General features: G+C 46.7%; 1 protein-coding gene and 3 long non-coding RNA genes across 7 annotated transcripts in view; 3 read left to right on the top strand and 1 right to left on the bottom strand.

Annotated features, from left to right (window-relative positions):
* LOC146756705 (uncharacterized) overlaps positions 1–14591 on the top strand; it is a 378411-nt gene that overhangs the window by 32136 nt on the left and 331684 nt on the right. The window lies entirely within an intron of this gene.
* Positions 1099–8262, top strand: LOC146756709 (uncharacterized). The gene is made up of 2 exons (XR_014937316.1): positions 1099–1204; positions 8143–8262. It is a non-coding gene; the product is annotated as an uncharacterized LOC146756709 (long non-coding RNA).
* LOC146756710 (uncharacterized) lies at positions 3988–8864 on the bottom strand. Its single transcript, XR_014937312.1, has 2 exons — positions 8570–8864; positions 3988–4259 (listed from the first exon to the last, which is right to left on the bottom strand). It is a non-coding gene; the product is annotated as an uncharacterized LOC146756710 (long non-coding RNA).
* LOC146756711 (uncharacterized) lies at positions 9192–12828 on the top strand. Of its 4 annotated transcripts, XR_014937246.1 has the most exons (6): positions 9192–9335; positions 9517–9559; positions 10892–11347; positions 12044–12126; positions 12219–12290; positions 12634–12828. XR_014937246.1 is itself a non-coding variant. In XM_085524024.1 (5 exons), the coding sequence occupies exons 1-4, from the start codon at positions 9489–9491 to the stop codon at positions 12266–12268; spliced, it is 660 nt and encodes a 219-aa protein (XP_085380150.1). In that variant the 5' UTR covers positions 9360–9488; the 3' UTR covers positions 12269–12290; positions 12634–12828. The 4 variants fall into 4 exon arrangements, 3 of the variants coding, with proteins under 3 accessions (XP_085380150.1, XP_085380149.1, XP_085380148.1); XM_085524024.1 differs by lacking the exon at positions 9192–9335 and having other exon boundaries at positions 9360–9559; XM_085524023.1 differs by lacking the exons at positions 9192–9335; positions 9517–9559; positions 12634–12828 and adding exons at positions 10075–10736; positions 12479–12524.

Raw genomic sequence — 14591 nt, forward strand, 5'->3', positions numbered from 1 at the left:
AGAAGTTTTTCAGTCTGTGGATAAGAACTAATGGCTGGATAAAATAAATGTAAATGAATGGAAAAGCTCTTGCCTCTTAAGGTGGGATCCTGGAAGAGCCTCTGTGGTCATTTGTCCAGTGTGTTTTCCCCCAACTCTTTCTGTACAGGGAGTGATATTGTTTAAACCTACCTTTATAAATGAATCAGTTGGGTATCTTACATGAGTTATTGCCTTTGTTTATAAACAGTATTGGACAGTATTGATTTATGTAATTGGAAATGAAAAATCATCGTTATGAAGATTTGGTTTGGGACCTGAGCAAGGTCAGTTGAGCTCCCAACACGCTGTGGAAGAAAACTTGTTTTTATTCTTGTGAATTATTTTTTTAATCTCAAATGTTGTTCTGGAAACACTGTTACATCCCTAAAAGGCAGCAGCATATTTAAATTATCCCAGTAATGAATAATAATATACAGTAAGGAATAATAATAGTTTCATTATAAGTGTTAAAATTTTCACTGATAGTTTAAAAAAAGGAAATGCTATTTATCAGATGTCAAAAACAGGATAATTTACCAAATGCAGAAATTTAGGATTTAGTGAAATTAATTCAGGTGTAAGAATATTGGTGGCCTGTATTTGACTCCTGCATAGTTTGCAAGGTTCTTGCACATAAAACCTAGTTTTGTGGTATTTTTGCTTCTAATTCTACCCTCTTGTTAGCAATTTGTGGGTCAGGCTGGGTCACATCACACTTCATTTCAGTTTTCAGTTTCTTCTTACTTCATCTACTTTTATTCCTCCATCATACAGGTAGTTAGGGCAGTCGATATATGAATCATTGTGGAGATGACTGTTCCTGTAACATTTGAAAGAAAAAATTGTTTTTTGATCAAGCGTTCCCAGTAAAAGATAAATAATTCTATGTGAACCAAAAAACTCTGAGTAACTAGTGAAATAAGTTGACCTTTTTCTTTCCAGTTTTGCAGGTAGGAAGACAAACCTGATGAGCTGAATGAGTTTTCTGTTTAGCTGCTGTGTCTGAAATAAAACTAGTTCATAGACTGCATGCAATTTCAGTTATTCATTGGTGGGGTATTTCTTGTTTTGCTTGTAGTTGCCTCCTGGTCACCGGTGTGAAGAGATTTGCCATTCAGGTGATTGTCCTCTGAACTGCAGCCAGAAGGTTAAACTCAAGTGTCCTTGTAAGCGACTGAAAAAGGTAAGTTTTGAAGTTGCAGTTCTGAGAGTGACACATTTTCTTTGTATGTTCCTAGGCTTGTGTACATGGATTGTCTCTGGTCAAGACTGGAATAGAATCAGTTACTTGAGCAGAGCAGCAACAGCAGCTGAAAGTCTGGGTGGAACAATCAAAATATTCACTAAGGAAAATAAAATTCATTGTAGAAAATGTTAGCTCCCAGATTTGCAATACCTTTCTCTTCAAGCACACTTCAATTTTTGTAGTTCCATTAGGAAAATAATCAGATGATCTGGAGTGATTTAAGAAGTCAAAGCACATTTTCCTCATTAGGAACTGAGAAGTTTATAATTACATAAATTGGAACAGTCACAGATGTTTTGAATTCCTAATTGATGGTTGTCTGAGGCCCTTAAAGCAAACAGAGGCATCAGCATCCTTAGCTTTCAGCAGAGATAAAGGACAAAGCTTATAGCTATCAGGTATGATGAGGGGAAAAACAGAGGCTGCTGTGACCTCTTGACAAGTGTTAACTTAATGAAAAATTCACTATCTGGCTTGAACAAAGCATGCTTAAATTATTTTCAAGACCCGGTTAACTTCTGAGCTTTCCACACAGATGCAGTTTCCCCAGAGTTCTTAGCTTCTCCAAGAAATGTCTTCAGAAATCTCAGATCTTGCAGGGCGCATGTTCAAGAGAAAGGATGGTAATGCCCAGAGTACATGCTTCAAATTGAGCAGTCTCTGCTTATAAATAACTAGCTTTTCTTTATTTGTAAGTTTAAATGTTGACTTCTGCTGAGGATAAATTATTTTGTTGTGACTAAGTGCTCTTACTAATTTCAGTTTTTCTTACTCTACTGTGTTCAGTAAAATCAATAATATCATTGGTTGCGTGTATACTTCTGCTTCTTGTTCCTTAAGATATAGGTTTACAGTTGGACTTGATGATCTTTGAGGTCTTGTTTCTTATGCCAGACTTAATTGAATAAGGAAGATGGGTATTTCCATGATAGCTCTCTTACATCTAGTTGTTGCTGTCCCTAATTTTCATACTGTTTTTGGAAAACTGAAATGTGTTATCATCTTCTGCTGAGTTCTGACGCTGTATAGCTATTTCAGACCAGTTCAGATTTTATTGTCCCAGATTTCCGGGATGTCTTCAGTGATTATGTGGATGTCCAACTGAAATGTGGTAGCAAGAAGCAATGAAATTAATGTTTAGGATGCTCACTTTTCACTTTTACAGTGGCCTGAAATGGAACATTCCAGATCTGCTATTCTGAAAGTTTTATGGTCCTTAAATATGATGACGGTTACTTTTTTTCCCCCCCTCAATCTTGTAAATTTGATTTTAATAAGGTGGAAAGGTTGTTATGAGTTAATTATATAATTAATAAAATTTAATTCTTATATGATGACAGCCCACTTATTTAAATAGCCACGAAGTGGTCCTTCTGATTCCTAGTGAAATGGTGTCTCCCTTCCGAAAGAGAAGAAAACACTATCTCCACCTTAAATATCATCTCACTGTTTCCAGGTCAAGCCCCAAATCCATGCTCTCTTTTGTACAAAGAGCTACAGTGTAAAGGGTAAATGATGGTAGAACCAATAAGCCACTGATAATTGGACTGTGTATTAGTTGCAGCTAATCTGACTGCAGAAACATGACTTGTTTCTGTAGTGTGAAAGATGATGTCTTTTAACGTTTGCTTTATGCATCTGCCCTTGTCTCAGATCGTAATTAGGGTATCTTTGATTCCAGAAGGTCCTTATGCATATTTGCTTGGAGCTGCATACTTACAGCAGATAGTGTACTTCATTCTTAGCTTGGATTGGATAGTGTACCTGTATATTTAGTCTTTTGTGCCTGCAGCCTGTGATCTTGAAGATAAGGAGAAACAGAATTGAGTACCTAATATTTGCAGTTGAATTCTCCTCTACCAGTCTTCTGTCTGTGTATACTACTGGTGAAGTTGGGGGTTGACAGGACACGTATTCCAAGCTGCTCTGTAAATATGCCTCATCTGAACCATCACAATTAATATCAAATGTAGGAGCTCATAATTTGAGTGCAAAACAGGAGGATTTTTTCTTCCTTTTCTGGTGTTGAAGTTAACTGTTGCATCATGAGGCTATGCATGTAAACATGCAAGGTCGTATAAACCACTTGAATTTGTAACCCACAACTTGTAGTGGACCATATTCTTAACCATCTAGGCAGGTGGTTTATCTTAGCATGCTGGAATTGCTCTGAAGAAGTTAGTTTTTGGATTTTGCTGTATGCTATGAAAATTGTTCTGCATATTGTCAGAAAGCATGAAAACCAGAATAGCTTCTGGCTATGTTACTGTGCTTTCCTGACAAAATTCTTCATAGGCTAGTAGTATAGATTATAAGATTATAACTTTCTCTCTGTGCTGGTATTCTGTTTTGGTTTTGTTGGTGTTTTTTTTTGTTTTTTTTTTTCTGTTGTTGTTGTTTGTTTGTTTGTTTGTTTGTTTGTTTTGGCCTTCAATGTAAGGGGGAGGAAGGAGAAGGAAGTAGGGGAGATCTTCCCATGACCAGACCTTGCCCTGTAGTTTCAGCCAGTTTAGAGAATTGATACGAAGTTTCAGAAGAGTTACTTATTAGTTACTTTGCATGGTATCTTTTGTAACAGAGTTCACAAGGTTATATTGCTTTGTCTTAAATAAATAAGTGAAAAAAAAGACAAGAAAAATTAAACTGAACCACTTGATTTATTCTTGATTCAATTTAGCTTATCAGAAAGAAGGAAAATAGAAAAGGATGCTTGAATACAGTTACAGTTTCAAATAATATTTATTTATTAGCTTCATTCTGTAAATATACCGAATAAAATTGTTTTACAATTTTCCCAACAAAATGAACGTTATAATTAAATTTTTATATAGGGAAATGAATTACAAACAATTCAATTTATACTTAACAGGAAGTACAGTGCAGCAAGATACAAGAAGGCCAAGTTTCACTGGAGTGTGATGTGTTATGCAAAGAAATGAAACGGAAGGCGTCTGAGGTGGTGTATCCATTTTAGTAATGTTGTCTTCATTGCCTTGAGAAAAGTTGGAAAAAACAGGCAGATCGTTATTTTTTCAAGACAGTAATAGCAAGAAATGCAGTGTAACTCAGCGTACAGTTTAATTGCACATTTAATTTTTGGACTATTGAATCTGGCTTATTGCTGAGAATTGCACTACTTGTAGATAGTGTCAACTCACTTGATGAAACACTGTTTTAAGGTAATGCTCTATTACCTCTTTATTTTTAATGTACATTGGAACTGGAGATTTCCTCTTCAGCCAAGAAGTGCTAATCAATGATAATAAAATCATTACTGCTAGTGAGAGCTATAGAAGCACTTCATTTAGGCCTTACTTTTACTTTGAAGGTTAGCAAAGTGTTATCTTGTGTGTTCCTGTCACACAGTATTAGGTGACTGCCACAATTATAGAGAGCTTTCAGCAACTGCATGTGCTTTTCAGCCCATTGTAAACATGGATGCTCTCCAATAATTTTGTTTGAAGTAAAGAAACTGCTGCATAATCTCACCTAAAGAGACAGAGTATCCACATTGTTTTTCTAGGCCTTTTATGGAAACATGAGGAAGTGGTGCATGAGCTGGTTAACTTTTATCAACTTAGTAGTATATGTAATATACTGATATATATAATTTAAATATTCAACCCAAAACCTCGTTCTGTAAAAGCTACATCTGTCTGTTTCTGCTCAGAATTTCAGGATTGTCAGGCAAGTTCTAAGACGTACTCTGTAAATCAAATTCTACACCTTTGCAATCAGCTTGAACACCAAGACTCTTGGAATATACTTCTAGAAAAACCAGCAGTAACAAATCATTCTAGTGAAGTGTGGAAGTGAGTTTATTGGGCATGGAGTGCATTGAAGGGGGGTGAATTCATAGAAGTCTGCATCAACAAAGGAGCACATTTCAGTGGGGTGCAGCATCAGCTGCAGTTTCACTTCAGCAGATATTTCCTATTTTTTATCTGTACCATTGAATTCAACTGGGAAAATAATCTAATGCATCAAGCAAATGACTACAGGTTCCTGTGAGCATAGGAAGTTCCGCACAAACGTGTGCAGGAATCTTACACAAATATGACAACAGCAGCGTACAAAAGAAGCTACATTCTGTGTTCACTGGCCGATTTCTCTTTTGGAACTGATGTTCTGCCATTAGATGGCAGTGAAATACCAGCAGGGATAGGGCTGCAGTTTTTGCAAACCAAACTTTCCTATTTCAGGTATTCATGACTAAAAAGACCTTTGTGTGTTTTTCTGATGAGACACTCTGACATTATCTAGGTGAAATGAAATTGTTAGTGATATTTCATATATGGTTTAACAATTTAAAAAAAAAATAATCTGAAAATCCACAAATGTAACTGCTTGCACAGAGCACGCTCTTTGAGCTGCGGTGTTCTTAAGCACGAGCTGGTGTGCCTTCTGCTTAGTCTTCAACAGCTCTTAAGTTTGTAGGAACAAATTCCATCTGTGCATACCTTACTTAGTTAATTACCATTTTTACTGTGCCAAATGTGATACATAAATATATATATGTACATATATAGACTGATTATTGAGATCAAGATGGTTTTTAACTTCAAGTTGTCAATTGTATCATTACATCTTAGGGCATTCTATTACTCTGAGATCTAATTTTACTAAGGTAGTGTTAAGTGGCTGCAGAGTTGGAGGTCCAAGAAACATGTACAAGCAGCAGATACGCATACACTGACCCAGCACACTGGTACTGCCGTCACTGTAGTGATGCCTGACTGAGGGAATTTCAGAGATAGAGCTGGTGTCTTAATGTTTGATGGCTTTGCTGCATCTATATGCCTTTTTGTGTAATGAAAAATACTATTTGGCACTTTCACTGTCTTCAGGATTTTGTGTCCTGTCAATCACCTGCTTTTTACCTGATGAATCCAAGTTAAACATCTCTTAGCAGCTTCCCCTGGGAAACCGACTTTAAGGGCAGGGGTATAGAACAGAGCTGGCAGCTCTTTAAGGACACCCTTCTGAAAGCACAGCGGCTCTCCATCCCCCTGCAGAAGAAGTCAAGCAGGGAAGGCAGGCAGCTATCATGGATGTGCAAGGACCTGCAGCTTAAACTTGAGGGAAAAGAGGGAAATGTTCAGAAAGTGGAAGCAGTGTTGTATAGCCTGGGAGGAATACAGAGCTGTTGTCCATGTGTGAAGAGACAGGATTAGGAAAGTCAAGGCACAGATGGAGCTGAACTTGGCAAGGGGAGTGAAAGATAACAAGAAGGGCTTCTGCAGGTACATAGGCTGTTCGGTGGATTAGGAATCGGTTGGCTGGATGCAGCCAAAAGGTTATGATCAACGGTTCTGTGTCTGGGTGGAGGCTGGTCGCAAGTGGTGTCCCTTAGGGGTTGGTCTTGAGACAGGTGCTCTTCAACATCTTCATCAATGACAGACAGTGGCATCGAGTGCACCCTCAGCAAGTTTGCAGATGTCACCAAACTGAGTGGTGCTGTCGATACATTGGAAGGAAGGGAAGCCATCCAGAGGGACCTGGACAGGCTGGAGAAGTGGGCCCATGGAAACCTAATGAGGTTCAATAAGGCCAAGTACAGGGTGCTGCACTCGGGTTGGGACGATCCCAGATATTTGTACAAACTGGGGGAAGATCTCTATGAGAGATGACCTGTGGAGAGGGACTTGGGGGTCCTGGTGAACGAGAAGCTGGACATGAGCCAGCAGTGTGTGCTTGCAGCACAGAAGGCCAACTGTGTTCTGGGCTGCATTTAAAAAGGGGTGGCCAGCAAGGAGAGCGAGATGCCCTCTACTTGGCTCTTGTGAGGCCCCATCTGGAGTACTGCATCCAGGCCTGGGGCCACCAGCACAAGAAGGGGGGGGTTAGGATAGATATTAGAAGGAAGTTTTTTACACAGAGGGTGCTGATGTGCTGGAACAGGTTGCCCAGAGAGGTTGTGGTTGTTCCATTCCTGGAGGCATTCAAGGCCAGGCTGGATGTGGCTCTGGGCAGCCTGGTCTGGTGGTTGGTGACCCTGCATACAGCAGTGGGGTTGAAACTCCATGGTTATTGTGGTCCTTTTCAACCCAGGCCATTCTGTGATTCAGGACCCAGTCCATGCCATTGTTCTTTATGTATGTTAGGCGTTGCATTCTTTAGTTATTGTAGGATGAAAATAATGCAGGAACTGTGATTCAGATGCATTGTATGTTTATGTTTTAATATTTTCTGTGCCATTCTTTTTCCTTTAAGTTTCTGGCATTTAATTTGCTGTCTTGAATGCTATGTAACAGTTCTGTAGAGTGATCAGTTGCAGTTCCAGGTTTTATTTTTCATAAAACTTTCTGATGGTGAAGCAAATGTAATTGCATTGACAGTTTCCATTACAACAAGAGCAGTAGAACAATATGAGTATGCATTATCCAATATGTCATTTGGTACAAAAGTGGAGATTTCCTTTTGCTCTAGCAGTCAGGGCATATTTAACTACTTGGAATGAAGCGTGTGAGTGTAAATTACATACATATATAAGGATTTACCCATCAGTGTACAGTGTGCTGAATTGAGGACTGAGTTACTGAAAGCTTAGAGTGACTTTATTAAGGAATTTTTCCCTGGTATTAATGAATATATATATTTATATTTTCCCCAGGTTTTATATTTGTCATTTGAATTTTCCAGTTAGTCAGAAGTTTAGTTTTATAACATGGTAGCGTCTCTAATGTTCCGTGTTTTTCAAACATGAATTGATAGAGGTTTTTCACAGAATGTTTTAGAATCTGAGTAAGCTCACAGCTCACTTGGTGAAGGTTTTGCTCGCTTTTCTGAGAACTGTTCTATAAATTATGGCTCTGTAAGATAATAGTTTTACCTGCTTTTACAACAGTTACTTATCACTTTGTATGTCTGGACAGATAAAAGAGGCAGAAGCCAAAGCTGTTATTGAAGAGGAGAAACGAAGACAACAGGTATCAAACTTAATTCTTCTTCCCCCCCAACCTCGTTGTGTTAATAAATCACTTGACGCACGTGCAGCCCAATCTGTATACTTTGTATAGTGTTTCTCCCAGTTACTGCTTTCAGCTGTTATGTTGTCCTTAGGTATGTGCCATGGGTGATCTACAGTGGTTAAAAGCAAGTATATTTTCTCTTAACAGTTGTCACATCTGTGGGCAAAATGGTAATCATTTGATGTCGCATTAGAATAACTGTATAATGTATACATATATTTAAATACAAAATACTTCTGATTTTTATCCATCATTTTATAATTCCTTAAATTCACAGAATTACTAAGTAGCCTCTGTAAGGTTGAATTACTGAGTGAACCTTCTTACTTACTCCCCTTCGTGAGAGTGAAGAAACCTAAATTGGTCTCTGTCCTTCAAGGTCTGGTGGGAGTGGGGAATTTTTTTGTAATTGCTGGCTCTGGTGAATGTGTGTTGTCAGCACTGTAATCCAAGAAGCTTCTGTGCCAGCTGCCTGGAAATACTATCACTAATCTTGTTTCAGAAATTAACCGTAAGCTTGGTTGCTGGTGACAGCAAACTCAGGTTTATCATCTGGGCGCTGCAGCCTCAATGCACTCCTTCCAACAGGCTTGTATGCCTGAGACAGAGCACAGACCCCCCCGGTTGTACACCCCCCATCGGACCCCCCCCCCACATTAGATCCCCCCCCCCCATTGAATCCCCCCGCCCTCCATTGGATCCCCCCGTTGTACCCCCCCCCCTCCCCCACTGAACCCCCCCCATCGGACCCCCACCCCATTAGATCCCCCCCATTGGACCCCCCCCGGTCTATCACCCCCCCTATTGGACCCCGCCGTTCGATCCCCCCCCATCGGACCCCCCCGGTCCCGGTCTGTCCCCACTCACCGCTTCCTCCTACGGGGCTGCCAACACCTCCGCACTTTACGGCGACGCTGTCGCAAAAGCGCCGCACCCCGCTGCGCTTTACGGCGCGCCGCGAACTGCAACTCCCAGTGTCCCCCGCGCTGCGCCGCGTTACGTCTCTCCGGGGACTGCAACTCCCAGCGTCCCCCGCGCGGCGCAGGCGCAGAGCGCGCGGTGTGAAAAAGGCGGGAAGGCGTTGGGCGGGAGCTGAGGTGAAGCAAAATGGTGGCGGGGCCGGGAAGGGCCTTGGGGCGGGATGGGCGCCATTGGGCCTCGTTATAGCGGGATAACGGTGTTATTCTGGGACGTGGAGTGAGAGAGACCGGGCGGCCAGGGGGGATTTGAGGGGAAATAGTGAGGAAATAATGCTCAATGGGCGTGTGTTCCCCTCAGGTGAGCGGCGCCATGGGCAAAAGGAGGAGCAGCCAGGTGACAGGTAATGACTTAAAATGGCCTCAAAATGGCCAAAAAATGGGCTTAAAATGGTCTCAAAATGTCCTCCAATGGGCCTCCAAGTGGTCTCAAAATGGCCACCAAATGGCCTCCAAGCAGCCGCAAAATGGCCTCAAAATGGCCACCAAATGCTCACAAAATGGTTTCCAAAGGGCCTCAAAATGGCCACAAAATGGCGTCCAAGCAGCTGCTGTTCCTCTTGCAGGTGTTGACCCCCATGATGGCCCCAATGTCAAAGTCAGGGCAGGACTGAGGGGAGACAACAAGGGGGGGGACGACTATAGTGGGGACAACAATATGGTGGACAGCAAGGGGGGGGACATCAATGGAGGGGGCACAAATGGAGGGGACACTAATAGAGGGGACACCAATATGGGGGACAGCAATATGGTGGGCAGCAATATGGTGGACAGCAATATGGAGGACACTAATCGGGGGGACACTAATATGGGGGACAGCAAGGGGGGGGACATCAATGGAGGGTATACTAATAGAGGGGACACCAATGAGGGGGGAAACAATGGAGGGGACACCAATATGGCGGACAGCAAGGGGGGGGACATGATTGGATGGGGCACCAATGGGGAGGACAACAATAGAGGGGACACCAAGGGGGGGGACACCAATATGGCAAACGCCAATATGGCGGACACCAATATGGTGGACACCAATGGAGGGGACAAAAATGGAGGGGACAGGGACACCAAGGGGAGGGACAGCAAGGGAGGGGACACCAGTATGGTGGACACCAATATGGCAGACACTAATGGAGTGGATACCAAGGGGGAGGACATCAATAGAGGGGACACCAAGGGGGGGGATACTAATATGGGGGGCACCGAGGAAGAGGAAACCAATGGAGGGGGCAGCAATATGGGGGACACCAATGAGGGGGACATCAATGGAGGGGACATCAAGGAGAGGGACAGAAATGGGGGGGACACCAATAGAGGGGGCAGCAATGAGGGGTATGTAAGTGGAGGGGACACTAATATGGGGGACACCAAGGGGGGAGACAGCAATATGGGGGACAGCAATGGGGGAGACATAAATGGGGGGGACACCAATATGGAGGACATCAGTATGGGGGCCATGATTGGAGGCGACGCTCTGGACAATGGCGGAGGGATGGACTCAGTGCATGGAGATGGAACAGAGAGGTAATGGGGGGAAATGGGAGGGTGGGGGGCAGAGGGGGGGCTGGAGGTGGAAATGGGGGCAGAAATGGGGCTTGGGGGTAGGAATGGGGCCTGGGGCCAGCAATGGGTCCTGGTGCCCCCCAGCTGATGGGGTTTGGGGTCTGTTTGGTTCCCAGCCGCTCTGATAACGGAGGCCCAGCAGCCGCCCCACAGCTCAGCGTGATGGAGGAGCTTAGCCCCACAGCGGCCCCATTGGCACAGGTAGGACAGGGCCTCTGCCCCCCCAGCGTCACCCCACAGCTCCCCATGGCTATGGGGCAGGGAGCACACAGGTTATGGGGGGGGTTGTTCCAGGATGGGATGGATGGCTGCGAGCAGCAGGAGGACCAGAACAGCCCTGAGATGGGGGACATACAGCCCCATAGCACCCCACAGCCCCATAGTGACACCGATGGGGGCACAGAATGCATTGAGGCCACCAAAGAGCCATTGGAGGGGGAGTGGGCAGCCAAAGCGGAGCCCACTTGTGGGGCAGAGCGTGAGGAGCGCTATGGGGCTGGCACTGTGGGGCTGCCCCACGTCTCAGCACCGGAGCACAGTGGGGTGCCAGGGGGTACACTGAGCTGCTGCAGGTAATGCCAGAGTACTATGAGAACCCATAGGGAACAGCCCCATAGCGCCCCACTGCACCCCACATTGTCCCACTTCACCCCATAGAGCTCCAGTTCACCCCAGTTTACCCCCCATTCCACTCTAGATTGTCCCAATTTACCCCAGTTCACCCCAAATCACTCCAACTTACCCCAGTTAACCCCAGTTCTCCGCCATTCACCCCCAAATCACCCAAATTCATCCCAGTCCCCCCCTAAGTCACCCTCAGATCCCCCAATCCTCCCCAATTTCCCCCCATTCACCCCAATTCATCCCAGTCCCCCCTCAGGTCACTCTCATATCCCCCAGTCCCCCTCAATTTGCCCCCATTCACCCCAAATCATCTCAGTTCCCCCCCCAAGTCACTCTCAGATCCCCCCAGTCCCCCCCAGTTCACCCCATTTCATCCCAGTTCCCCCCAGTTCAGCCCTTGGTGCCCCAGTTCACCCCAGTTCCCCCCCATTCACCCCCAAATCATCCCAAGTCACACCAATTCCCCCCCAAGTCACTCTTAGATCCCCCCAATTCACCCCCATTCACCCCAGTCCCCCCCCAAGTCACTCTCATATCCCCCAATCCCCCCCCATTCACCCCCATTCACCCCAGTTCATCCCAGTTCCCCCCAGTTCATCCCCTGTTGCCCCAGTTGCCCCCATTTCACCCCATTTCCCCCCCAGCCACCCACCCCCTCCCAGCCTGCAGCCCCTCTGTGCCCTGTGGACGCCGATGGGGACCCGGCCTCACCCAGCTGCACCCCCAGGTCGGACCCCCCTCCCCCCACCAGAACCCAGAGCTCATTTTGGGCTTAAAAAGCCCCGGATTGGTGCCATTTTCACCCCCTTTGACCCCCAGGAAGGAGGTGGCACCACGTGAGGATGCGTCAGCGGTGCTGGGGGGGCTGATCCTCGAGCTCTCCAACCTCAAGTGAGTGCTGGGGGTGGGGTTAGGGTTAGGGTCCCATTGGCACTTATGGGGTCTCACTGTCCCCTATGGGGTCTCACTGTCCCCTGTGTGGTCTCACTGTCCCCTGTGGGGTCTCACTATCCCCTATGGGCTCTTATTATCCCCTATGGGGTCTCATTGGTCTCTATGGGGTCTCATTGTCCCTGCAGCCGCCGTGTGATGAGCGCCCATCGTGCCCTATAGGGGTCTCACTATCCCCTGTGGGGTCTCACTGTCCCTTATGGGGACTCTCATTGCCCCCTATGGGGTCTCATTGGTCTCTATGGGGTCTCATTATCCCCTATGGGTTCCCATTATCCTACAGCCGCCGTGTGATGAGCGCCCATCGTGCCCTGGTGTCGCTGCTGCGGCTGCGTCGTGAGCGGAGCCGGGGGGTGAACAACAGCAGGAGGAGGAGGAGGAAGATGGAGGGGTACGAGCCAGGATGAAGCTGCAGCTGTGAGTGGGGCTTTATTGGGGGAAAAAAGCCCATAATGGTGCAATAAACACACGAGTGTGAGCAGGGCTGGAACAACACAACTACACAATAACACAACAACACAACAGGGAACAGCTGCTGAGCTCTGCTCCTGGTGCAAAGTGGGGGTGTAAAGCTGATGGTGCACAAGTGATGGTGCAAAGTGGTGGTGCACAACTGAAGGTGCAAAGGGATGCTGCAAAGTGATGGTGCACAAGTGATGGTGTACAAATGATGGTACAAAGTAGTGGTGCAAAGTGATGGTGCAAAGGTATGGTGCACAAGTGATGATGCACAACTGAAGGTGTAAAGTGGTGTAAAGTGATGGTGTAAAGATGATGGTGCACGAGCGGTGGTGCAAAGCTGATGGTGTACAAATGATGGTGCACAAGTGATAGTGCACTAATGATGGTGCACAGTTGGTGCCCAGCTGCTGCCTTCTGTCCCACGTTGCGCTCAGCACAGCCTGGGGATGACACAGAGTGCGTTATTAGTAATAGTAATTAGTAATTACGGCCTTAATTAACATCATCACCACCACAACTGCCCCGACACACACAGTACAATATGTGGGGGCCAACTCCATAACCCCTATAGCCCATAACCCCTTATAACCCCCATAACCCCACAACCCCAAACCCCAATAACCCCATACCCCTATAACCCCATAGCCAACCCCATAACCCCATAAATAACCCCAGAACCCCCACAACCCCATAAATAACCCCATAACCCACAACCCCATCACCTAATAGCCCCTATAACCCCATACCCCATTACCTGCTATCAGTCACCGCCGTCCCCGTGTCCCCGTGCTCTCGGTGCATACACAGAGCGATATGACGCCGGGGTGAGCGGGCAGAACCTCCTGGTGTGCGCGTTGTCCCGCGTGGCGCCGCACTGCGGACACACGTAGCGCCGCAGGATGGGGCACAGCACGCGGCCACGCGCGTCCTTCAGAGCGTGGCTGCTCCACACCGCGCGGGACTCCCCGTTACGGCGGCAGAACGGGCAGAACGGGGACGGGAAACGGGGGCGGGCTGATAAGGGGGGGCGGGCCGACAGGGGGCGCTGTGGTGGTGCGATAGTGGGTCGTGATAGTGAGAAGGATGGGCTTGGTGGTGATAGGGGGGGACATGGTGATAAGGGGGGATGGGGGGGTCCTGCTGATAAGGGAGGTCCTGCTGATGCTGTGCTGAGCCGTGGTGACACCGACACACCTGGGGACACACACAGACATGGTGGAACATGGCAAATGGCGACCAGGGATGGGGACACCCCCCCCAATATGGTGACCCCAGTGGCAATGACCCCAGTTGACCCCCATTATGTTGACCCCCCCATTATGGCGACCCCCCTCCCCCCCCATGACAGTGACCCCAGTAATGGTGACCCCAGGTGACCCCCCCCATACGGTGACACCCCCATGATGGCGACCCCAGTGACACTGACCCCAGGTGACCCCCCGGTCACATTGCCCCCCCTGCCGTTGCCCCCCCCCCCCCATTCCCATACCTGCCGTCCCGGTTTGGTCCGCCCGGTTCTGTCCCGTCCCGGCTCGGTCCGTTTCGTTCGGTCCGGTCCTATGGTTCCGTTCCCGCAGCAGAGCCCTCAGCAGGGCCGGCAGCCCCATGGAGTCGCACCACGGCTCCCATATAGGGCCGTGATCCCTTATAGGGCTCTGATCCCATAGGGGGCCCTGATCCCATATAGGGCTGTGCTCCCTTATAGGGCCATGCTCCCTTATGGGGCCGTGCTCCTCTATAGGGCCCTGATCCCATATAGGGCCCTGATCCCATATAGGG

Source organism: Coturnix japonica, chromosome 26 (assembly GCF_054131305.1).
Source record: "Coturnix japonica strain WE chromosome 26, WE-NBRP24, whole genome shotgun sequence".
NCBI classification, from domain to species: domain Eukaryota; kingdom Metazoa; phylum Chordata; class Aves; order Galliformes; family Phasianidae; genus Coturnix; species Coturnix japonica.

What these genes read in the sequence shown, in the direction of transcription:
- LOC146756711 (XM_085524023.1), top strand. Translation starts at nt 10,114, where the DNA reads ATGGCGGACAGCAAGGGGGGGGACATGATTGGATGGGGCACCAATGGG. An exon ending in CATGGAGATGGAACAGAGAG is followed by an intron (nt 10,737 to 10,891) that starts GTAATGGGGGGA and finishes TTTGGTTCCCAG; the next exon opens with CCGCTCTGATAACGGAGGCC. An exon ending in TCACCCAGCTGCACCCCCAG is followed by an intron (nt 12,127 to 12,218) that starts GTCGGACCCCCC and finishes TTTGACCCCCAG; the next exon opens with GAAGGAGGTGGCACCACGTG.